The 25,628-nt window shown below is 41.8% G+C and overlaps 1 protein-coding gene across 3 annotated transcripts in view; it reads left to right on the forward strand.

Annotated features, from left to right (window-relative positions):
- LOC149257122 (protein EIN6 ENHANCER-like) overlaps nt 1-25,126 on the forward strand; it is a 116,921-nt gene extending 91,795 nt beyond the window's left edge. For all 3 annotated transcript variants that reach the window (XM_089413622.1, XM_089413619.1, XM_089413624.1), the window contains exon 4: nt 24,678-25,126. In XM_089413622.1, coding sequence (XP_089269748.1) covers nt 24,678-24,809 — 132 coding nt within the window. In that variant the 3' untranslated portion in view covers nt 24,810-25,126. The remainder of the gene's footprint in view (nt 1-24,677) is intronic.
- The last annotated feature ends 502 nt before the right edge of the window (nt 25,127-25,628 follow it).

Genomic DNA, 25,628 nt, shown 5'->3' on the forward strand with positions numbered 1-25,628 from the left:
GGCCCTGGGATCGGGGGTTCGCCGATCGCCGATATTGGCGTATCGCTATCGTCCCCCTCGCATCGGTGCTATCATTGATTGCATATCGGAATATCGCAGCGGAATATCGCAGTGCTACGGTCCGGGGGTTCTGTCCATTGACTAAGCCGATCACTGATGCCGATTCATCGCATATTGCAATCGGCTCCACCCGGGGTTCCGACACCGCTTGCATGCCTGCCTCTGACCCGATATGTCGGAGATTGGTGATTGGGGGTCTCTTCTGCCCGCCTTAAGTCCGTCCTTGGCCTTTCTCCGATGCGATTTCCTTTATTAAGGCCTTAAGCCCATTTTTCAAAGAATCTGCCTCCTTTTCAAAGGAACAAAGGCAAACTTCTTTTTGCGATAACTTTTGCATCCGAAGTCCATTTTAGCCCATTCAAGTTGCAGTCGATTCAGAATGAAGAGATCTACACAATGGGACTATTTCCAGGAGCATCCTTGGAATTTCATTTTCCTTTGTGAGGAACACTTAGACTTAGAAGTCTATCCAAGATCCATTTTGGATCACGCTTTCCCACTAAAGAACTTTTGGTCTCCAAAAGACTGACATACTGATCTGAACAGTAAATGAGAGTAACAACACCCTCTTCTTTCACCCTCCATACACTTGCCTTGCATAGTGCCTCTGAACCAAAGCCTTTGATCACTCTCCTTCTTGGATGTGCTGGTCCTCTTGGGAAGAACTGCTTTCCTTCTTGCCTTCTTGCAAAACCCTTGCTAAGATGGTCACAGATGGTAGTTTGAACTTTTCTGCCTTGATCATTAATCCAAGGTGGCTCAAACAAATGTGATGTGACATCTGCTTCACAAAACATTCATTTGTACCTGTTTGACAAGTTGTCAACAACAACTGTTAACAACAACAACAACAGAAATACAGACAACAACTGGATGGCTTAAACTCTTACTTCAACAAAGAAACAGATTTTCACATCTTGTGAACACCTCCATGTCTTACATCTGCATACAAATGATTGACTAGATAACAAGCCAACAAAACATGCTTTTAAAACAACTGACCCTCCAAGTCAAGCATGTAAGAAAAAGATCTCAAGGATTCTTTTCAAAAGATGAAACACTTCATCATCATCTCCATCTTGGAGACCAAGTTAACTTCTCCCAAGTCAACATTGCATGCGTGCTTACAACAAAGCAATCAACCCTTCAAGTTAATTACACATACATGTTCAAATACAAGGAAATCATCAACATCCCTATGTTCATGCACATCAAGCTTATGCATGCATTTCATTCTTCAACTTTCGCTTAAGCACGTTGTACTTTCGAAGCTGAAATGAAATATATTGTTGCAGCAACAAAGTGAGTTTCCTACTCAACTTTTCCATTCACCATCTTGGTAAAAACCTGGAACTTGCATTCCATCAACAAAGAAATGCAAAGAGATGCGTCAATAGACATGCAATCTTTATTTGGCTAAGAACTCTAACCATTTCTTACCAACCCATTTCAAAGGTCTTTCCTTTGTCTGCACATCAACATCATCAACATGTGAATCATCTTGAAACACATCATTCATGGAATCTTTCTTTCCATTTCTGCCATCTTCCCTTTCCACCTTTTTTAGCTTTTGTGGAAGCATTGCTGGATTCAGAGTCCAACATCTTTCGGCAAAATGTCCTTGCTTATGGCAGTAAGTGCAACACATGTGCATCCTCTTGACAACATGATTCGCCTGTCCAATGGACCTTTGGCTGCTTGCTTCTTTTCCTTCAAAAGTTTCTTGTATGTGGCCATTCTCTTCCAACATCTAGAAACATTATGGTTATCCAAACCACAAAAGGAACAAGCAATTCTTTTCACATACTTATGTGGAAATTTACCATGCTGAACACAATCAAAAGGAATGTGTTTATAATCAGATTTATACCTTTCTTTTTCACCTTTCTTGCCTTCATGAGGAGGTGAATCAAATGGAGTGGCTCCCTTTGGAACACCATCGATCTCTTCAAGGCTGTCAGAGTTTCTACAACTCTCTGGTTCAAGTGTATGCTTTTGAACACCTGCATCCTGCAAATGATGTTTCAAGCAATTGCATTCCTTCTGAATACAATCTTTGCACTCTTGAAGTAGAAGACCTAAAATGAAACTCCTTCTTGGAACTGTTTCAATGGCCTTCATGGCAGCTTTGGAACTCTCTCCATAAGGCTGTCCATAGCCAAGACCCAAATACTTAGTTCTTTCTTCAACCATCATTGGCTCTACAATACCTTGTGCATGTTTGCCCAAGCCTTTTCCTTCATAGCCCATCTTGGACATTAGCTTGGAACCTATGCCTTTGGTATGCTTTTCAAAAGAACCAATATAAGCATTCTTAGAAGAATTTGAAGACAAACTGTAATGGTTTACCTCTTCTTCAAGCTGATACTTGACCAAGGCTTCTTTGGCAACAAAGAGCTGTGACTCCAACTCATGCATCCTTTTCAGGTTCATATTTGCAATATGAAGTTCCCTTTCAGAAAGCAACTGCGTCTCTTCCTCCACGGAATTCAACTATTCTCTAAGTATGCTACTCTTCCTTCCATCCTCATACATTTCTCTTACCATTTCCATCATGATGAACAATTCTTGCTTCATGTCTTCATCAAAGAAGCTTGTGAAAAAAGAAGAATTTGAGGACTCACTTGTAGAAGTTGTCATTATGCCAATGAACAAAGAACTTCAAACAAGATTAATAAAGAGCTTATTCAAGAAAACTTTTGCCACAAACCTCTTGTGCTTCAAGGATTGCTTTGAGGTCCTTTGGGATAGAGGAATGCCTTCAGCCCTTCTTCCTTCTTGTTCTTTTTGGACTGAGCTATCAATAGCTTTCCCTTCACCTCTGCAAACTCAAACAATAGTCAGTCTGCAAACAAGCATACAATCAATCCTTGATTGCCCAAACACCTTTAAGACAAGCAATCTTTGCTCTGTCAATCAAGCATTCTGAGCTGATACCTCTTGCTCTGGGATAACCAACTTTGGTATCACCTTCTCGAAGATGGGGTTAATCAATCTTAAGCTCTGATACCACCTGATATGAAAATGGGGGCACTAGAGGCTTCTTGTGAATTTGCAAGAACCTCTCCCACTTCCAAAGCTTAAATATTCCCAAGACCCAGATGATTAACCAATGCGGAATTAAAAATGTGCTTGAAAATAGGTGTATGCTTGTGGTTGTTTTTTAACTGTTCAAGTGCTTATGTACATTTGCTTATGTTGATGTAAAACACATATAACAGTAAATAAAGCAGCAAAAAAGAAAACACATAAGACAACAATGTAATATGGAGTTCACCCTGATATCTTGGGTTACGTCTCCTTGAGCTCCAATCAACTCGATTAGGCTTTTTGGGATTATCGCTGAATTCTTTTACAAGTCCTTGAATCAACTCCATATGGTTTACAAATGAACCAATGGGCTCAAAATACCATCTTACCCCTGGCTGTCCTTTAGCTGCAAACAGATCTAGGCTTCTCTGGACTAATTCTTTCATTTAGTGCTCTGAGCTCCTTTGAGCTTCTGGCTTCTCTGACTCCCTCATAATTGTTCACTGTCTTTGGACTCCTCCTTCTGTCTTCAACTCAAACAGCACCAACAACAGCTCTATCATTCGGTCTCTTTGCTGTCTGATACTTCACTGAAGCATTTATGCGCTGCCTCCAACCTCTGGTGGCTTCGCTCTATTAAGCGCTCTAGTTCTGCCTTTGCAATTTCTGGTGGTTATCTCCTATCAAGCGCTCTGGCACACCGAGCTTCCCAATGGGTTCCTCAGCGCTCCAACTTTGCCCATGCATTCACTTCACGCTGTGCACTGGCCTCTTGGCAAATTCTCAACGTCTAAGCCTCTTTGAGCTTCTGGAGCTTCCTCTGCGCCTTCCTCTCTCTTGGCCTTCGAGAATCCACTGCTCTCTATGCTTTCTGTGTTTTTCTCGACCTCTGCGCTCATCTGTGTTTTGCTCGGCCTCCAAGCGAAAAAAAATCCCCTGTCAATTATGTTTCTATGTGTATTTAATACACAATAGTTATAGTTCCTCTAAAGCGTGGAATCGACTGTTTCATGTCAATAATCAGTTCACAAATGAAAATGAACCGGTGGGCACAAGAAACCCGGTCGTTTGGCCTCCCTCTGCATAAAATCCGAAACTAGCCATATAATGGCAATACACAGGCAAACGTGCAAAAAACACATCATGAGTCGTTTAGCCGGACTTCAAAATACATACAATCACATCTATAAACCTGTCGGGTCCGTCCTGTCATCACAATTGCAATCGTACTGCGTGAAGTAGAGAAACCCAAATACACAGAAATACAAAGAAATCCACATAACCTGGATTTCAAATTTTGTGAAATCGCGCCTATAAACTTATCGGGTCCGCCTTTGATCGCATATTGCAATTGCAACACGCAGGAGCCCCAGTCGATGGTCTTAACGCAAATAGCGATGTTGCGATATTCCCCGTTAAATATCCACCATCTGATCAGACTCGCGATCCAACGGTCCAGATGCAATCGCATTATCGCCCATCGCAACATCGGCAAGTCGCTTTATCGGCAGGTCGCGAGTTGCTTTTGCATTGGCCCTGGTATCAGGGGTTCGCCGATCACCGACTGGCGACCGGCAATATCGGCGTATCACTATCGGCCCCCTCACATCGGCGCTATCGCTAATTGCATATCGGCATATCGCAGTGCTATGGCTCGAGGGTTCTGTCCATTGACTATGCCGATCGTCGACGCCGATTCATCGCATATCGCAATCGGCTTCGCCCGGGGTCCTGACACCCCCTGCATGCCTGCCTCCGACTTGATATGTCGGAGATCGATGATCGGGGGTCTCTTCTGCCTGCCTTAAGTCCGCCCTTAGCCTTTCTCTGATGTGATTTCTTTTATTAAGGCCTTAAGCCCATTTTTCAAAGAATTTGCCTCATTTTCAAAGGAACAAAGGCAAACTTCATTTTGCGATAACTTCTGCATCCGAAGTCCATTTTTAGCCCGCTGAAGTTGCAGTAGATTCAGAATGAAGATATCTACGCAATGGGACTATTTCCAGGAGCATCCTTGGACTTTCATTTTCATCTGTGAGTGATCCAAAAATGGATCTTGGATAAACCTCTAAGTCTAAAAGACTTCATATAAGAGGTAAAAGGTGCCAATGGCACAAATCCTTTGTAAATCAGAGGAAAATGAAATTCGCAGGCTGCTCTTAGAAATAGCCTCATTGCAGAGATCTCCTCATTCTGAATCCAACACAACTTGAATGGGCGAAGATGGACTTCAAATGAAGAAGTAATCACAGGAAGAAGTTTCCCTTTATCCTTTGGAAAATGGGAAAATTCCATTAAAAATGGCCTAAAAGGCTATTTGGGCAAATTGCATTGCATAAGGCAAAGAGGAGGACTTACGGTCGGGTGGAAGGGACCCCCAATCAGCGATCTCCGATGATCAGATCGACGGATCGGGTCGGAGGCAGGCATATGCACCCATAAGGCAAAAGCACTGGGCCGATGCGATAGTGCGACTACGATTGTCGATATCGGCGGATTGCTGTCGGTGATCCCGAAAGGGAAGGACCTCGGGCCGTGCGACTTGCGACTGTGATTGGGACCGGACTCAATGGGGTTTAAAAATCTGATTTCATATATTTTCAAATCTGGGAATTCAAATTTTCCTTTGTATTTCCCGTTTAATGGATTTTTGGCCATTAGCCATGCCGCCTCAGCAATTGCGATATGCGATGGAAGGCGGACCCGATGGGGATTTTAGGGGCGATTCCATGTACTTTCACGTCCGGATTTCGCACCCGATAGTGATTTTCCTGTGTATTTCCATTTCAAGCCTGAAACAGTGTTTCGTGGATTTTCGCTTGAAAGGAGGCTGCAACTTGAATGGGCTCTGCCTCTTCGCGCTTCAAAACGCATCCCTATTGCAAATACGCACCCCTGCAGTGTGGCACAGGGAAGAAGTTCCTTTGATTATTCTTCATGGATCTAATTCGGATCACGACCTTTCCACTAAAAAAAGATTTTGGACCACCAAAAGTTGGTTTTTCAAGTGTCGACTAAGTGAGGGTATTGCTGTCTCACTTGTCGAATCTCAATCCACTTTGCACTGCTCGGCTTTGAACCTTTGAGCCCAATTCTGAGGTACTCAACATCTCCTCTGTGCGTTGTCCTCACCTTCCTGTCCAGCACTGTGTCTTCCTGCAATTCATCAAGATATTTAGGTAGCAGGTCATCAATAGAAGGCAATTGACTCTGCTCTTCCGGATCCTCAATCATCGAAGGTTCAAACAATCTCAAACAATCTGCATTTACGACTGAGTAGATGTGCATGTAAGCTGGTAGATCAAGGCGAAAAGCATTTTCACCAATCTTCTCAAGTATCTTGAAGGGTCCATACCTGATAGAATTTAGCTTTTTACCTTCATTTTGCGTCCTGTCCTTGCTGATATACAGCCAGAGCTGGTCTCCAACTTGAAAACTATGCTCCATCCGATGCTTGTCATCCCTAGCCTTGTATTTGGCTTGGCTCTTTTCCAGTTGTTCCTGTACTGCCTGGTGGATCTCCTGGATCTGTTCAATGAACCTAGTTGCCTTGTCCACATCACTGTGTCTATCAACTGTGGTATCTTTACCAAAGACAAAATCCAAATGAGACCTTGGTGTGAAATCAAAACAGGTCTCAAAAGGAGATCTCTGTGTAGAAGAGTGTTTTGCTCTGTTGTAAGCATGCTGCACATAACACAAATGTTCATCCCAAAGCTTAGGATGTTTGCTGCAATATCCTCTGAGTAACTGGATCACTGTCCTTGTTAACTACTTCTGTCTGGCCATCAGTTTGTGGATGAAAAGCTGTGCTTTTCTTCAGTTTGGTGTCCATCAGTTCCCACAGACTTGACCAAAACTCCCCCGCAAATCGGGTGTTTCGATCAGATACAATGGAAGTGGGTAATCCAAAATGAACCCATACATGTTCAAAGAACAGTTTTGCAGTTTGTTCAACTGTAATTTGTTTATTACAAGGTATCAAAATACACATCTTGCTGAACTTATCCACAACAACATATAGATAATCATGACCTTTCCTAGATTTAGGCAGACCTCCAACAAAATCCATGGAAACACTCTCCCAAGGGTGAGAAGGAACTGGTAATGGAGTGTACAAGCCTAGTTTTCTATTGCTGGGCTTGCTTTTGGCACACATAGTACACCCTTTTACATATCTAGAAACTGCCTCATTCATTTTCGGCGAATAACAAAATCTTTGCAGCTGTGCAACTGTTTTACTTACCCCAAAGTGACCTGATATCAGACAAGTGTGTGCCTCCTTGATTATCTTTACTCTCTCTGTTTGTGGAATGCAGAGTTTCCCACAATGATATAAGAGTCGATCCTTTACATGATAAGCCAATTCTTCTACTCTTTTGCCTTGACTCAAAGTTGCATATACATCTTTAAAGTCTATATTTTGAGCATATTGTTCAATGTAGCTTTCATGTAGTACAGAATTATGCTTAAGTATAGTAGATGCATTTATCATGGGTCTAGATAACATATCTGCAACTTTGTTATGTATGCCCTTTTTATATCTGATGACTAAATGAAACTGTTGTAGAAAACCCATAATCCAGATCATGCTACTCCAGAAAACTACCACAGAAGCTTGAAATCTAAAATGTCTTGATTGTTGCAACTTAGTTTGGGAGTGTAAATATTGAAGTGGTTGACGATCAGTATGCATTACTGTCTTTTTGCCCATTAAGTAATGTTTCCACTTTTTCACACTTTGAACTAATGCATACAATTCTTTATCATATGTAGGATAGTTGACTATTACAGGATTAAAAGTCTCAGAATGATAACATATGGGTTTACTGTGCTGTGTCAACACTACTCCCATGGCATAGCCACTGACATCTATTTGGATCTCAAATGGTCTTTGTAGATTAGGAAGTGCTAGTACAGGTACTGTACTAATCTTTTCTTTCAAGGTGTCGAAGGCTTTCTGATGTTTGCCTCCCCACTGAAACACCTTGTTCAATCCTGTTAAAGCATGTAAGGGAGTTGCAATTGAGGAAAAGTTAGAAATGAACTTCCTCCAATATTGTGCTGCTCCTAAGAAGCTTCTCACTTTTGTAGCAGACTTGGGTTTAGGCCAGTTTACAGTGACTGCCACTTTAGAGGGATCTATTTTTAATTCACCACCCCCTACTATATGACCCAAATAATTTAAAGATGTTTTGCCAAATTCACATTTTGAGAGTTTAACATAAAGTTTTTCTCTTTTCAAAACATCTAATGTCTGCTTAACATGCTTTAAGTGTTCTTCCTATGTTTTACTAAAAATCAGAGTGTCATCCAGATACACAATAACAAAATCATCAAGAAAGTGTCTAAGTACATCATTCATTAATCTCATGAAAGTAGCAGGAGCATTGGTCAAGCCAAAAGGCATAACCAGCCACTCATACAATCCCTGCTTTGTTTTGAAAGCAGTCTTCCATGCATCTTGCTCTGCAACTCTGACCTGATGGTATCCACCGTGCAAGTCTAGCTTGGTGAAATAAACAACTTCTTTTAATTGATCTAAAAGATCATCTATGCGAGGAAGGGGATAACGATTTTTGATTGTTATCTTATTCAGTGCTCGGTAGTCAATGCACATTCTCCACAAGCCATCTTTCTTTCTCACCAAAATGATTGGTGATCCACATGGTGATGTGCTAGGCTTGATGAACCCCTTCTCGAGCAACTCCTGCACCTGCTTCTTGATTTCAACATTCTCTAAAGTAGAAAACCTGTACATTCCAATGTTAGGCAATGGAACATCTTGCTGCAAAATAATATCATGTACTATTTCCTTTTTGGGTGGCAGACTTTTAGGTTCTTGAAACAAGACATCATACTCTGAAACAACCTTTTCTAAATCAGCTTGCTGTTTAGCATTACAACCCTCAAATACATTGGTTTTATCAGGTTTCTTTTCCTTTACAACCATCAGTAAGAATTTTTTGCATGAATTTATCATTCTTTTTATCTACCCTGAGTTTATGAGAGTATAATTATTCTTGAGCTTGTGAGTTCTTACAAAGTATTCGGTTCCATTTTTAACAAGTAGATACTTGTTCTCAGCTCTATAGAAAATAGTCTTCTTATCATACAAGTAAGGACTTCCTAAAACAATTCCACATATATCCAAAGAAATTATGTCTAACTCAACCTCATCTACAAATGTTGACCCAAAAGAAAACTTGAGTTTGCACTGTCTGGTCACTTGTAGTTGTGATTTATCATTCAACCATCCTAATGGGTATGGTTTCTTGTGAGCCATCCTAATGGGTATGGTTTCTTGTGAGGGGTAGTTGCTAATCCCAATTTCTTTACAATTGCTTCAGAAATCAAATTTACTTGTGAGCCACTATCAAACAAAGTATCAATCTTTTGATATTTGGAAACAACTCGAATATGGAAAAGCTCATGTCTTTTTCTCTCATGCTCTTCATCAATAATAGATTGAGCAGAATTACTAGTAGATGCTTCAGAATTCTTACCTTTTATACTTGTGGCTGCAATCGCTGTTTCATCTCCCGAGTCTGACCCCAAATCTTTCTGGATAGCTGCAACAGTCTTCTTCTTCTTGCCCTCGGACTTGTTAGGTCTCAGCTCTGGATGCAGAATCCAACAATGCTGATCATCATGCCCAACCTTTTTACAGTGAGTGCATGAAGCCTTGATTTTCTGTGCAGTGTTGGCCTTCCTTGCTTTCCACTTCTGCTTTCTTTTCTCCTTGCTCTTGCTTGTAGTGGGTTGGAATGGTCCCCCAACTTTTGCATTTCCATTCTTTCCTCTAGCTTCTAGATGAGTAGCTTGTACAGATACCTCATCTATACTAGTGGGATTAAACATGAGGATGGTATGCCTCATGTAGCTGTGAATACCACCAATGTACTTCAAAAGAGTCTCTGGTGAGTCTAATGAGATCCCTAGAATCAATGCTCTCTTTCTAAATTCTTGAGTGTACCCTTGCACACTTTGCCCTTTCAACTGCCAAAGAGTTTGCCAACTCATCATGGCTTGTTGCATGTAGGCCAATGGATAGAACTGCTTCTTGATTGCAGAAACAAAGTCACTCTAGACAGAGATAGTCTTACCATGTCTTTTCATGTCAGCTTGGGTTCTGCCTTCCCACCAAACCAAGGCAGTGCCTCCTAGGCGTAGGCTTGCCAGCTGAATTTTGCTCTTGTCTGAGTCGATGTTCTGTACTCTGCAATAAACATCAATTTGTCTAATCCAATTGTCCAACTTTTCAGCATTTAGCTCTCCATCATATATAGGCAAGTCAAATTTAACATCTAACTTGATCAAAGATGCTTTCTTATTATGCACAGGGCTATTAGGAGGTGTGAGAAAGTTTTCCTCTTTCCCTTTTCCTTTTGAGTGGTCATGGGAATGAGACTCATCTTCTTCTTTGTCTTGTTTAGAACCTGATGAATCTTCATCCTTATGCTTTCTAAAGTCCCTATACATTTCTTCTACCATAGACTTTATAGCTAGGAAACTTTCTATGAATTGAGGGTCTGGCCCCACAGAACCTTCCTCTGACATTGTCTTCCGAGGATAGACTCTCCCAATTTCAGGATTAGTTTCGACCAACTCTCCTTCTCCTAGTTTGGGCTTTGATCTAGTGAGCATTCAATAGCTAACCAACACAAGCTTGTCCAACCTTACAACCTAAAGCTCTGATACCACTTGATCTAATAATCACCCTATGAGTGACCTCAGTTAAAGATCTATTAAATGAAGGTATTACAGACTCGTGCTGGTGTGTGTCTATGTTATTTAGGCAACGGATCGATCAGATTGAAAATACACAGACACTTGAAATGGAAAAGAACAGAGAAATACAGTAAGCAAATACAAGAACACAAGAAATTAATAAGGAGTTCACCCTATCCTCCAGGTCTACATCTCCGGTCCAGCTCTCAGTGGTGGCCTTCTTTTATTGTGTCTTGAAGCAGAGAATTACAATGAAGGAGCTCAATATGAGTCTCCTGAAACAGATTTTCTTGGCAGGGTGGTTCTTGGATTTCGCCAGCCACTAGAGTGCACAGACTCTTTTCCTTACTATCTCTTTGACCTCTTTGCTCTGACAGATCCTCTCAGGGATGGCTTGAATCTCTCAAGCTCTCTGGTGCTCGATGCTGCCTTTGGTCAGCGCGACCCTCTGTCTTCGGTCTGCTTTTTGCTTTACTAGTTCTCTTTTTTGTCTTCTGTCTTCGATTCTCTCTCTGTGTCCCTTCTGTTCTCTGTTCATGGCTTTAAAGCCATTCGAGCTCATGGCTATTCGATTTCTCTTCCCCTCCGTCGATTCGCCTGCTTGCAGCTGCGCTTGGAGTTCCCTGTCTCGACGTCATCATCAGACCCACAGGTAGTGGCCACTTGTCCTCCTGCAAACTATGCCAGCCTGCTTCGTCGGTTCAATTCTTTGGTTACGTCGTGGAATGAGTCTTCCGCCACCTTGGCGGTCAAAGCGGACCTCAAATTCTTCTAAATCGCGGCTTATTCCCTCGTTAAATCCAGTCTTACCGTCGGGCGCGATATCAATCGTCAGATCTAGATCCCCCAGATCCAACGCCATCCGCTCATTTCGTGCGGTTGACTTGCTCGACCATTAGCGCGCGATGAGTGGCGGTTTTCTCTCTCCTCCGCTTGCCACGCGTCGGGCGCTGAGTGGAATCGCTCCACTTTCACCAAAACTGCTTACCGCCCAAGGATGCCCTTGATCAATACCGCCGGTTTTGGAGCGGGTCTCGCCTTTAGCTTTTAGCCTTTTATCCCACGGTTTTCTCGGCTCCCACGCGACTGAGCGCTCCGGGCTCTCCTTCTTGAGGGTTTTTGCCTAGTGATGCGCGATTAGTGCTAATCGTGCATCAAAAACTCCCTCTGTTTCCCGATCCGGGCTCCCCAGGGGCTAGTTTCGTCTCCCGCGCAGTCTCCATGGGCCTTGGTCAGCGTGCTTTGACCAAGGTCCTCGTCGTTCCATGCTGGCTGCTAACTGCCACTGTTTTAGAGGTGTTTTTGATTGCTGCTCTTAATTATTTGAAGTCTGTCTCGACTTGATACAACCATGGTTCCTTTGATTATTCTTCATGGATCCAATTCGGATCAGAAATAGTCCCAAGGAGGAGTTTCGTTTGATGTCCTCCACCTCAGAAGTGTGAAGGTTGTATTCAAGAGGAATACAATAGCTTGAAACATCAATTGCAGGATGTAGGTGTTTAGAAGCACACACTTCAACTAGAGAGTTGGGGAGACTCTAACAACCTTGAAGAGATTGATGGTGTTCCAAAGGGAGCCACTTCTTCATTTGCTTCACCTCCTCATGAAGGCAATAAAGGTGAAAGAGAAAGGTATAAATCTGGTTCTAAACATATTCCTTTTGATTTTGCAAAGCATGATAAATTTTCACATAAGTATGGGAAAGAGTTGCGTGTTCCTTTTGTGGCTTGGATAAGCATGATGTTTCTAGATGTTGGAAGAGAATGGCCGCATACAGGAAGCAGAAGAAGGAAAAGAAGCAAGAAGGCAAAGGTCCATTGGACAAGGCAAATCATGCTATCAAGAGGATGCACATGCAGTGCACTTACTGCCATAAGCAAGGACATCTTGCTGCAAAATTTTGGACATTTAATCCAACAATGCTTCCGCCAAAGCTAAAGAAAGTGGAAAGAGAAGATGGCAGAAATGGAAGTGAAGATTCCATGAATGATGTGTCTTAGAATGATTCACATGATGATGCTGATGTGCAAAGGTAGTACCTTTGAAAGGGATTGGTAAGGAACAGTTAGAGTTCTTATCTGATTAAGATTGCATGTCTATTGATGCATCTACATTATATTTCATTCCAGCTTCGAAAGTACAGTGTGCTTAAGCGAAAGTTGAATGATGAAATGCATGCATAAGATTGATATGCATGAACACATGGATGCTGATGATTTCCTTGTTTTTGAACATGTATGTGTAATTAACTTGTAGGGTTGATTGCTTTGACATGCATGTGATACCATGTTGACTTGGGAGAAGTTAACTTGGTGTCCAAATGGAGATAATGATGAAGTGTTTCATCTTTTGAAAAAGAGTCCTAAATTCCTAATGGTCTTTTTCTACATGCTTGACTTGAAGGGTCATTTGTTTAAAGGCATGTTTTGTGGGCTTGTATCTAGTCCATCATTTATATGCAGATGTAAGACATTGAGGTGTTCACAAAATGTGAATCTGTTTCTTTTGTTGAAGTAGGAGTTTAGGCCATCTAGTTATTGTTTGTATTTCTGTTGTTGTTAACAATTGTTGTTGACAGCTTGTCAAACAGGTACAAATGAAAGTTTTGTGGAGCAGATGACTTCACATTGGTTTGAGCCACCTTGGGTCAATGATCAAGGCAGAAGAGTTCAAACTACCTTCCATAACCATTTCAGCAGAAGTTCTGCATAAAAGCAAGAAGGAAGACCAACCCATTCAAGAAGGGAAGTGGTCAGAAACTTTGGTTCAGAGGCACTATGCAAAGGCAAGTGTAGGGAGGCTAAAAGAAGAGGGTGAGTCACCCTCATTTACTGTTCAGATCAGTATATCAGTCTTTTGGAGACCAAAAGTTCTTTAGTGAAAAGGCGTGATCAAAAAATGGACCCTGGATAAACCTCTAAGTCTAAAAGACTTCATATAAGAGGTAAAAGGTGCTAATGGCACAAATCCTTTGTAAATCAGAGGAAAATGAAAGTTGCATGCTACTCTTAGAAATAACCTCATTGCAGAGATCTCATTCTGAATCCAACGCCACTTGAATGGGCGAAAACGGACTTTAGATGAAGTAGTAATCGCAGGAAGAAGTTTCCTTTTATCCTTTGGAAAGGGGGCAAATTCATTAAAAATAGCCTAAAAGGCTATTTGGGAAATCGCATCGCAAAAGGCAAGGAGGAGGACTTACGATCGGGTGGAAGGGACCCTCGATCAGCGATATCCGATGATCGGATCTGTTAGCTCCGCTATATAACATGGATTCTCCAGGGCTGGAGGCAAACTCGGTTCTTGGATGTGCTCAAAGAAAGCCTGTAATGGTCATCCTCATCTTCTCCTTTACCCCTTTCCCTCTCCCTTCATCCACATTTCCTACGCTCTTTTGTTAAAAACCATATACGCTCCATTGTTCTTAAGCCCTGAACGCTTAATCCCATACCCCATAACCCTGCGCCCATACAACCGCGCGCCCTCGCAGACCCTTCTGCCGCAGCCTTGGACGTTGACCTCCGTCACCCTAATCCAACGGCCCTCCCGTCACGTCAAACAAACTGACCCACACAATTAAATCCCCACCATCCGATCATCTCCGCCGCGATCGGATGGCATTCGCTCTTCCCGCGCCCGCGAAGTGACAGCCCGTTAACGCGCAATGAAGAGCGGTTTCCACTGCCATGCGTCACACTTTGAGTGGTATCGCGCGCCCTTGTACCTTTACTGCCCAACCCCAACGCTGGTGCGATCAAAACTGCCCTTCCCGCCCGATAAACTCCGCGCATCTTCGACGCCCGATGACCGTTGGATTCGTCCGCCCGAGATCCAATGGCCTGCGTCCACTCCACTTCCATATCTCCCGGTACTCCTTGCCAAGCAATCCCCGCTGTTGATCCGCCCAATCTAACGGCCAGTCTCGCTCCGCCATCCGACTATTCCACCCACTGTGCAGTCCACGTACCTTAACCATTCCATGCTCCCGAAAGGATGAAGGTGACCTGTTTACCTGTACCCAGTGCATTTGCTCCTCAACCACCGCCTTCAATAGACAGTATGGCTGAGAAAGAAAAGGACAGGGCCCGAGCAGGTGAAGGCATTGAATAGTTATGGAATTTCATTCTGCACGACACTCCACCCACCCGAGAGGACAACAGAGCGCAGGAAAAGATCACATCCATCAACTACAGCAAGCAATCGCACTCAGAAGTTCCTCCAGGCAGTTAAAGCGGTTGGTGGTTAATTACGACCCCTCCATACCTAGAATGGCCGAGTGCCTTTGTGATGAAACTCTATATATACCCAGAAACAAGATGTAATCAGGGTTGATGGTTGTTGTTTTGATGTAAGGTTCAACTTCTGGAGACTGTAACTACTTTGATACTTGCAGCATCTCGTCTTCATTTTCAGCTAATACAAGCTTCTTTTGCTGTTAGTTGCTCACTTTCCATTTCTATTCTGTTCCAGGCTGTGCCTGATATGCGGTTTTTCCTGAACTCTTGATGTTTAGCATTAGAGGAGCTGTCATCCTACCTCTGTGTTAAAGTCTTGTATGTATCAGTGAATGAGTTATTCAGGTTTCTTTTCACTTAGTGACAGAGAGCTGTCATCCTGTTTGTACACTAGGGAATTAGATTTGCAGACCTCTTTACTGGTTGCAGCCGGCCATCACAAGGTCTTGTGCATCTGCTGGTGTGGTCAGTATTCTCCATATTCACCCAATCTCTGAACTGTGAGTAATTGGTGGTCTAAAGCCTTGTAGTCTGGGGGTGTTCACACATGTCTAGAGTTAAGCATAGTAGAAGTGGTTATCTGGCTTGAACAAGCATCATCTCTCCCATTCATCCATTTGCAACAATAAGTTGAATTTGTAATGTTCTCGAGCATCTTTGAGCTACAACCTAGGAGATTTTCTTGGGGTGATAATAGGACCAATGGATCGGGTCGGAGGCAGGCATATGCACCCATAAGGCAAAAGCCTTGGGCCGATGCAATAGTGCAACTGCAATCGCCGATATCGGCGGATCGCTGTCGGCGATCCCGAAAGAGAAGAACCTCGGGCCGTGCGATTTGCTACCGCGATCGGGATTCGACCCGACGGGGTTTAAAAGCCCGATTTCATATATTTTCTAATTCGGGAATTCAGATTTTCCTTTGTATTTCCCGTTTAATGGATTTTTGGCCATTGGCCATGTCGCCGAAGTGATTGCGATATGCGATGGAAGGCAGACCGGATGGGGATTTTAGGGGCGATTCCATGGACTTTCATGTCTGGATTTCGTGCCCTATAGTGCTTTTCTTGTGTATTTCCATTTCAAGCCTGAAACGTAGTATTTCGTGGATTTTCGCTTGAAAGGAGGCTGCCGGTTCATTTTCCATGGGAAACAACCATCATTCCCTGTGCCACGCTGCAGGTGGGCGTATCTACAATAGGGATGCGTTTTGAAGTGCGAAGCGGCAAAGCTGGGAACAGGAATGATTCCTCATGATCATGGTTGATAGAGGAATGACTGAGGAAGTCGAAAAGCTAGAAATGCCTTAAAGAAAGTCTAAGAGCTGAATCGCAGGGGGGCTGGCTGAATTGTTGACCATTGCTGGGTTGTTGAAGGTTGTTGTTGGGTTTTTGCTACTGAAGCAGAAGCCAAAGAGGCAGCACAGAAGCCAAATAAGCAACGCAGAAAGCAAAAGCTGAAGCATACGCAGCCAAGGGAGTCACTTGGAGTTCAAGTGAAAAACCTAGAGAGCTGTAAACAGCCTGAGGGCAGAAAGAAGCTAGAGCTGAATAGCCAGAGCCAAAGCCAAAGAGCTAGAGTCAGAGCCAGAGCCAAGAGCCAGAACCAAGAGCCAAAGAGCTAGAGTTAGAGCCAAGAGCCAGAACCAAGAGGCAAGAGCTGGAGCCAAGAGCCAGAGCTTCAAGAGCCAGGGATGAGATGGTAAAGTAAGCCCATCGTGTTCTGTGTAAACTGATGGATTTGAGTCAAGGACTTATAAAAGAACTGCTGCCATAATCCCAGAGAGCCTAGTTGAATTAACTAGAGCTCACGAAGATGTAGCCCAAGAGTTGTGGGTGAACTCCTAATTAACTTGCTGTTATGTGTGTGTTTTACTTACTGCATTAGTTACTGTTCTTTGTATTTAAAATATCAGCATAAGCAACAGTGATTACAACACTTAACAGTCAAAAATAAATACAACATACACCCATATAATTAGGCACTTATTAATTCCGCAGTGGTTAATCAATAAGACTTGGGAATAATTCAAGCTTTGGAAGTGGGAGAGGTTCTTGTAAGTTAGACAAGAAGCCTAAGAGCCCCATTTTTAGATCAGTGAGGAACACTTAGACTTAAAAGTCTATCCAAGATCCATTTTGGATCATCCTCAGCAACATCATCTAGACCGTTGATCTTCCAAATCCAACGACTGTTGAGCACTGAGCACTGACACTTTACTCCTTCTATAATATCTCTAACCCGGAATATTCCTCAAACCCCAGCAAATTCTCAACCAGAAAAACGCACAAGTGGTATAGTAGCCGGGAAAATCACATAGATATAATAACAGAGATATAATAGTAGTGCGGCAACAATAATGTTCATATGAAATATAAACATATACACAAGAAATGCAGCAAGAAATACTAAGCCATTTTATTATACTGAGTAAAGGAATGAGTACAGAGGTGATCAGAAAGACGGCACCTCGACTTGCACAAGGCAGGTGAAGAAATACACTCATAATAACAAAGGAATGGCCTCACACTGATCTGCGTCCCAACTGCTGGAAATCTGCCGTGCTGCTGCTGCTGGAAATCGAATGAGGATTTGGTGCTGCTCCCCTCCTCAGAAAAGGTTGACCTTCGAAAATCACCCCCTTGGGGTTCTGCGTAGTCCCTCTATCCTCTGCGCTGCCACTGAATGAAACCCTCTAGAAAACGACCTGAAACTCCTGCCAAAACTCTCCAATATGCAAGGGCTGATCCCCTGCTCTACCTCTCAGCACAAATCCTCCTGCAAACCCTCAACCCAGGCTCCTGCCAGAAAGAACTGCGTCCTCCTCCCAGTGCTGCACAGTCCTCCAAAATATTGATGAAACTGCAGCTGAAATGCTAATGAAACTACTACTGGAATGCCAATGGAAATACCTTGCCCGAGCAAGCACTCGAAGTCCCCCGGGGCTAAGGGTGAGATCTCCGAACAGAGACACTCAATGCACTAAACAGTGCTGCAGACTAGCTAAACAGCTAGTGTGCTCTAAGTCGAAATGACTATAACAAATGCTCATAACCGGAATGATCAAAATGAGGGGGCTCCTCTCTCTTTTATAGTCTTTGCATCTCTCAATCCCAAGGCTCACCTCCTCCTGTGTGATTCCCCTCTTGCCACGTGTTCCTTTCCTCCTGCGTAGTTCCTCCATGTGTTTGCGTGGGCTCCATTTCTGCGTCCTCCTTTGGCTTCCTTGGCTCCCCTTTAAGTCACAACGTTGTGCTACTAGGAAGTGACTTTTTATTCTAAAAGTGAGTTATGTCTCCCTTCCTCACTTTTTTTATTTACAAATAACTATAAAAGGCAAAAATCGAACAAAATCGAATATTCCAATTAGCCATGGCTAATTAGGAATATGCCTTCTTCTTAACAATTGAATTCAGACAATACTTCTTTTCAGTTTAATAAGATAGATTTCTCTTGCACTTAGTGAATTAGAGCTGCAGCCTAAAGACTCAAGACAAAAATCCCAAAATAATCTAACACAAGTAGAAGTTAGAAGCACTCTCATATCATCCATAAACTAATTCAATACAGAATAACTCTTAAGAAATTAGCTGATAACTTTAGGGATCGAGACATTAATATAATCAACGACACCATCTCCATACTAATCTTAAGTTTAGACCCTAACAGGAACATAGCGACATAAGGAATAACTTCTAGCACATATAGTGCATCTATACTTCATTACTCTACGCACCCTGGTTGACAAGTTATGAGTGATAATTTAAAGACATTAAGATTGAGCAGCGAGTAGACTGAGCGACTGAGCACAGTGCAGCGACCAAGGGAGAGTTCAGTGGGATCTTGTAGTGACTGAGCACAATGCAGCGACCGAGGGAGAGTTCAGTGGGAGCTTGCAGCGACTGAGCAGACTGAGCGACCGAGCAGCAAGAACAGTGCAACGACCGAGCAACTGAGAACAGGGGTTTCGATGTCCGTGTCAGAATGCTTAGAGGGAGCCAAAGATTCCAAGGGACGTTTTCTCCTTTTCTTTTCTGTCTCTTATGATTTGAGTTGTGTTTATTTCATTTAAACTGGCAAAAATTAATTGTGATCAATATAAAACCAAAACAAAACACAATAAAACAAATATGATGGTTAATCTGGAGAAGGACCCAAAGGAAAGGTTGTCGTTGTTAAGAGAGGAGTCCACCATAGAGGAGACACAAATACCACTCCTTAACATAGCAAGATACAAAGTTGCAAACTATTCGATTACTGTGGAGGGGGTAGGGTACAACGGTGGTTTGTAATCTCAAGTGCATCAAGTAGGTGGGAGTTCTTATTGGAAACACAACCTTCAGCTCATTAATGGAACTTCATTTCCTCACCCTGCCATAATAGTGGAGGATTCAACAAGATCATGGGGTTCTTCTATGGTAGATTTTCTTCAGACGAGCACTTACAACACAGACGCGAGATTGGCTTTTGTAAACGTAAAACAATATAAGGGGATTTTAAGGTGTAGGTAGATCCGAAAAATTCGCAGTGATCCTGCCGAAGTAAACAACATATCCAACAAGGTCTCTCAGACTAATGTAGGGCAAAGAGAAGCTATTAGGGGTCTCAAATCAAGTCTAAACAAAACAGAGGGTTTTGTAGCAAACAAAGAAGATAAAAGAGCAGATAAACATGGCAACAAAGGCTTATATAGTCTCACATCAACACCATTAATGTGGTCATCAGGACTATATGTAGAAGAGCCCATGAGCATGAAAAGGAGACTTGAAATTTTATAAGCGAATAAGTAGTATGAAGGTAACAAAGTAAATGAAATTGTGAAGTTCAAGGGCAGATTAGAGAGGGAAAATAAAGTTGTTAAGGAACAAATCGCAAACATGCAGGGTAAACTTGAAAAAGGGCAGCAAGAAGTGGTTGCCTTGAAACAAGAATTAGAATAGATAAGGGTAACCGACCTTGAGAAGTCAGAATTGGTAAAAGAAGAGGACACACCAGAAATAAAGGAGATTCAGTTAACATTGGCCGAATTGGAAACTAAAGAAAATAAACTAAAATATCAAATTGAAAAGGCTAAATCATGGTCACAACTTGCAAGTTGTAAGTGGGTCATCAAACAATAAAAAAGGAATCATTGAGAAGCAAATCAAAATTCAAATAAAAGTACATGACAAGCAATGCAAGGCTACGAATATCATTATCAGAGGGTTGAGGGACTATGGGGAAAATGAAAGGAGCGACATCTTAGCAAGGGACTTCCTTAAAGATCAATTTAAGCGGATAGGGTGTATTCATCAAGCAAGTAGGATTAGAAAGAAGGTAGAGGGAGGAAGAGATAGACATGTAAGAGTTATCTTGAGGAGTATAGAGGATAAGAATATGATCCTTAGAAATAGAGGATTGCTTAGAGGCACACGCATCTACCTAGATGAGGACTTGACTCTTGCTCAACAAGATCAACAAAGAAAGGAGTGGGAAAAAGTGAAAGCAACAAGAAATGAGGGAAAATGGGCATGGTTGAAGAATGAGAAAGCTCAAATCAGTGACCGGTTCCCAAATAAGAAATAGGAAATAGGGGCCCCACTAGACTGCTTACAGTGAGTAAGTTGGAATTGTAGAGGTTATCCATGGAGAAGAGGTCTAGGATTGGGGCTCATAGCAGAAGGGAAGATATTATCATTCTTGTAGAAACACACGAGCATGATGGATGCAAGGTTCCAGATTTCGAGGGTTACAAGAAGATTTCAGTTTGGAACAAAAGGAATGAGACAGGCAAAGGACACAGGGGAGTCACAGTGTTAATAAGTGAAAAATGGGATGGAATTGTAAAAGTAGAAAAAGAGGATTCGAATAAACAATACATTTCGCTGCAAATAACAACAAAGGAGATTACTTTCAGGTTGGTGGCTTGTTACTTTGTCCCAAAAAGTTCAAAGATCTATAAAAGAAGAAATTTAGACAATGAAGACCCATATCCCTCAATGAAGAGATATATCTTTATTCAACCCTCTTGGGGAAATATTGTTAATAGGTGACTTTAACACAAGGACAACGAACAACCAATCCCTCTAGTTGAGCAATGAAGAAAGAGGAGAAAACAATCCCCTATGGTTGGAAGAGGGGGCTGGTGAACCTTGGGAAAGGGATTCACAAGATGAAAATTGGGGTGTGATGCACTTTGGGGTAGAATTACTGGGAATCTGTAGTTTGTTTGACATGGTTATTTGTAATGGAATGAGAAGGTGGCCAACTTCAGGAGGGATCACATGCAAAACTTACAATGGTCAAAGTGTGGTAGATTATGTAATATGCTCCCAAAGTTTCACCTCTAGACTGCTGAAGTTCGATATTGGGGATTATCGAAATGAAATCTGACCATGCCCCTCTATTTGTTAAGCTCGATTTTGCCCATAGTAGTCCACACAATAGGCAAAATCTAGGAATACAAAAGAAAGCTCTCTACAAAGGAAAAATTCTCGTAAATTAGGAAAACAAGGAAAGGTTCAATGCTGCTCTTAAGCATCAATTTCAGACTATAGAGCATGGCATGGCAGATAAGACAAACACTGAGGCTGGCTGCCATGTTCATTGCAGTTCGTTGATCCCAACAATTCATAGGGCCTTAAGTGCATGCAAAAGGTCCCGCCCCAAGAAGGGAACTACAAGTACTTTTCCGAAAAATCGATGGTATGATGAAGAATGCAAGGAAACCATGAGATCTCTAAAAGAGAGAAAGTGGAGCAAAGAAACAAAGAAGAAATGAAAAATTAATAGAATAAAAGGAGAAGAATATGTAAATGGAAGAAGAAAGGAGTTAATCTCTCTTGTAAAGCACAACCCCAAAGGATTTTGGAAAGAGCTACAACAAAGGAGAAAGCAGGCTGAAAACAATATTACAGGTGGCCAATGGTTGGAGTATGCAAGGCTCCTCTATGAGCGGGTGCACGAGAAAGATACCCCCCTACAGTGAACACTTTAGTGGAACTATTCATAGAGGAAGATATCAAGCAGGGAATAAAGAATTTAGCAAGCGGTAAAGCAGAAGACATAGACGGGCTTAAAGCTGAATTCCTAAAATGGGGAGCGGAGCTACTTTCTCCTCCTTTAAAAGGAATTTTCAATGGGATCATCTAGGACGACTTTCTAGGAGAGTGGACTACTAGTGTGGTCATTCCTGTCTTTAAGAGTGGAGATATCAATAACCCCCCTAATACCGCACTATTATGGTCAACCCCCTCATGGGCAAGCTTTTTGGGAGCATGATAGAGCAAAGAATCAATAGTTGGGCATAAAGTAAGGGAAAAAGGGCAAAAGGACAAGCCGGCTTTAGACATAGACACTCTACCATTGACCACTATATCACCCTTAGACATTTGATAGAGAAAGTTTGGGACAAGCAAGGTGAAACAACCTATTGTTGTTTTGTGGACTTCAAGAAAGCCTTTGACATAGTGCCTATAGACAAACTATGGAATATGATGGAAGAGTTGGGTATCCCAGATGAGTATAGAGCATCAGTGCATAGACTTTATGAGAAGGCTAGAGCTAAAATCAAAACAAGTGTAGGAATATCTGAATGTTTTGGTAGTGATATTGGTGTCAAACGGGTATGTCCTCCATCCCCCACTTTGTTCGGTTTATATATTGATAAGCTAGAAGCTTGGTTAAGCAAAGCGGATGGGAAAGGCGTTCATCTAGCAAGCTACGTGGTAGAGTTGCTTCTATACGTAGATGATCTTATCCTAATCTCAAAAACAACGCATATGCATGGATTAAGAGAACACTGAAAGGCCTTATAACACTTTTGCTGGAAGGTGGGCATGCAAGTGAACAATAATAAGAATTGAAGGACAAAAATAATTCAAGGAGGATGGAGAGTCTCATACTTACTCCAAAATAGGTGCAGAAAAGCTGAACTTTGGGATTGGAAAACCAAGAAAACCTTTTTTGGTTTGTTGGTTGCGCTGGTTGTTCTCTACAATTGTGAAGTATGGGGAAGCAGCATGTCAACTTGCAGTGGAGGCAGTTAGAAAGAATACAAAAACATCTAATCACTAGCAATCTCAAAGTTGAAGCCACAGTGCCATACAAAATCCTTTTGGTTGAAGCAGACACTTTTCCATTGGAGGCAACAACGATAACCAGGTTAATAAGCTATTTAAATAAGACTAGAAACATGGATAACCAGCATTGGCCCAAGATAGCTATGGAAGAGGGATTAGATCATAGGAAGAAAACTTGGATGAAGCAAAACAAAAAGTGGTCGAGTAAGTGGAATATCAAGCTGCATGAATGCCCTAGCACCAATGAAGAAATAAAAAAAATTGTGATGGAAAAATTTAAGACTGTCATGTGGACCAATCACAATGGGCGTAAAAAAGCATACTACATCAAAGAGTTCAATCCAACTTGTGACCATGGTGAGAAAACATATTTAGGAGCAGCTATTAAAGGAAAAGCAAGGGTGCTAGTGGCACAGTTGAGGACAGGGTCACATCACCTTAGATGTGAAACTCGCAAGTGGAAGAACCCCAAGGAAGTGTGGGAAGGCTGAACTTGCATTTTCTACCGTAAGGGTGTTGTGGAGACAGAATGACACTTTGTCATGGAGTGTGCAGCATATAAGGATATCCACATTCAATATGAAAACAATCTAAAGGTTGACAACATGCACCATTTATTTGACAAAGATAAGATCAATCAAATTGCTAGCCTTTTAGTCAAGACTCATAGCAGAAGATCTGACATCAAAAGGAATATGAAGATGAGTTAAGGTTGTTATTCTTCTGGGTCCCATAGGCTGCTCAGCCTCGTGGATGTCATTAAAATCATTCATTTATTCTAATCGAAAGAGAAACTGAAAGCTATAAAAATGCCTGTAACTTTTATGCGAATGCAAGCCTGACATCAATTTCTACTCTGGCTACCAACTCTTGCGAATTTGTCACAACCTATATAGCCTGTGGTCCTGTACTTTGTAAGCCATAATCTTCCAAGTTCGGTTGTCCTGCACTTCCCGTGTACTTACCTGCTGTCAACAAGACATGCAGACTTTTCTAGGGACCTTCCTGTCATTCAGTTTGTGCATGTGGTAAAGCTCTCATATTTTATGTTACAGCTTATTGCAAGTGAGGGACTTGAGTTTTGGTTCTGCCATGAATGGGATGGTTATGTGATTCTGGGCATATTGATATTCAGAATACTGACCATTGAATGCATACAAAAGGACTTGACTTTACTAAAATACTGTTAGCATTATTTGTACTTTTTAGAAAAGGAATCTGTTTGGTCAGTAAGCTTTGGTAATATATGTAAAGCAATAATGTAATAAGAATGGTGAACTTTTGACAACAGAATGGGTAGTTGAAAGCTGCATTTTCACCAGTCGTATTCTCTCTTACTGTGAATGTCAGTTTTGATTCATGCATTGAAAAGGCTTACAGACGTGACACATCGCTGTGCCACTCGTATCATCAGATTACTCGTGTTGTTATAGGGGCCTTTATTGCACAGTGGAATTTGCTTTGATTATTTTCAGTTGCCATGGAATATAGTTGCTTTGTACATGTTTAATTGTTGGGTTTTAATGGTTTCTTTTGAATACTTGATTTTATTATGCAGGCTCCATATACGGATCCAAGAACCAAAATTCGATTTGCCAATGTTGATTTTTTCAAGCGCATAAGATACCTTCCCGAGGAATATATTCAGGGTTACTTGGCTCTTAGGAATGCCGCGGTTGTATTGAAATAGCTTGAATCCTTACCTCGAATGCAGTCATTTCTGCATTACAAGAATTCATAAGATATTCTGTTTCATAAAAGATTCTTTCTAGGTGCTTGTATATGAAATGCTATGAATTTTCTTGTTCTAGATATACTATGTTTTAAAATCTCAACTTTTGAGATGGAGAATTACATGCCTAGGGCGGCCCTTTTGCTGTTGTATGTTGATTCTTTACCGTGTTGTACCTGGGAGTTCTTTCAGTTCCCTTGGTTCTGGCGTGGTTTAATCAGCATGTTTACATTTCTTCAAATGCTATGAATAATAAAACAACTATCATATTATCATACTAGTAGCTATTTTAATGGGAAAATGCAGTGGTTAAAATTAATGACGGAAGGTCGATGTAACACTGATTTTTGTAATCTCAATAAATGGAATGTGTTGGCTATTTTTCAATGGGAAAATACCAAAACCAAACAAACAAACACCACAGACACCACAGAGGCAATGCTCTGTTTCCTTTTGCCACAAGATCTTTTTGCACAGGGAAGCTTTTAAAAAAAATCTCAGAACAGAGTATTACACAGCCATAAAAACTTTTCTATTCATTAAAATATAAAGCCTGAAACAACATTCATCCTCTTTCACTCAGAGGGATTTACCAAAAATACATTCAGCCAACTCTGATACATATTCATCCTCTTTGCTGAGAGGGATTCACCAAAATTACTTTCACCCATCAAAACAAAACTCAGTTTCCACCTGAGATTTTACTGTGCTGGGTTTACTGCTGTAAAACCCCTTTTCACATTCACTGCTGTGAAAAACATTTTACACTTACTTCTG

The sequence above is a fragment of the Pinus tabuliformis genome, chromosome 6 (genome assembly GCF_031772625.1).
Source record: "Pinus tabuliformis cultivar Carrire ecotype Pingquan chromosome 6, CPIR1, whole genome shotgun sequence".
Classification (NCBI taxonomy): Eukaryota; Viridiplantae; Streptophyta; class Pinopsida; order Pinales; family Pinaceae; genus Pinus; species Pinus tabuliformis.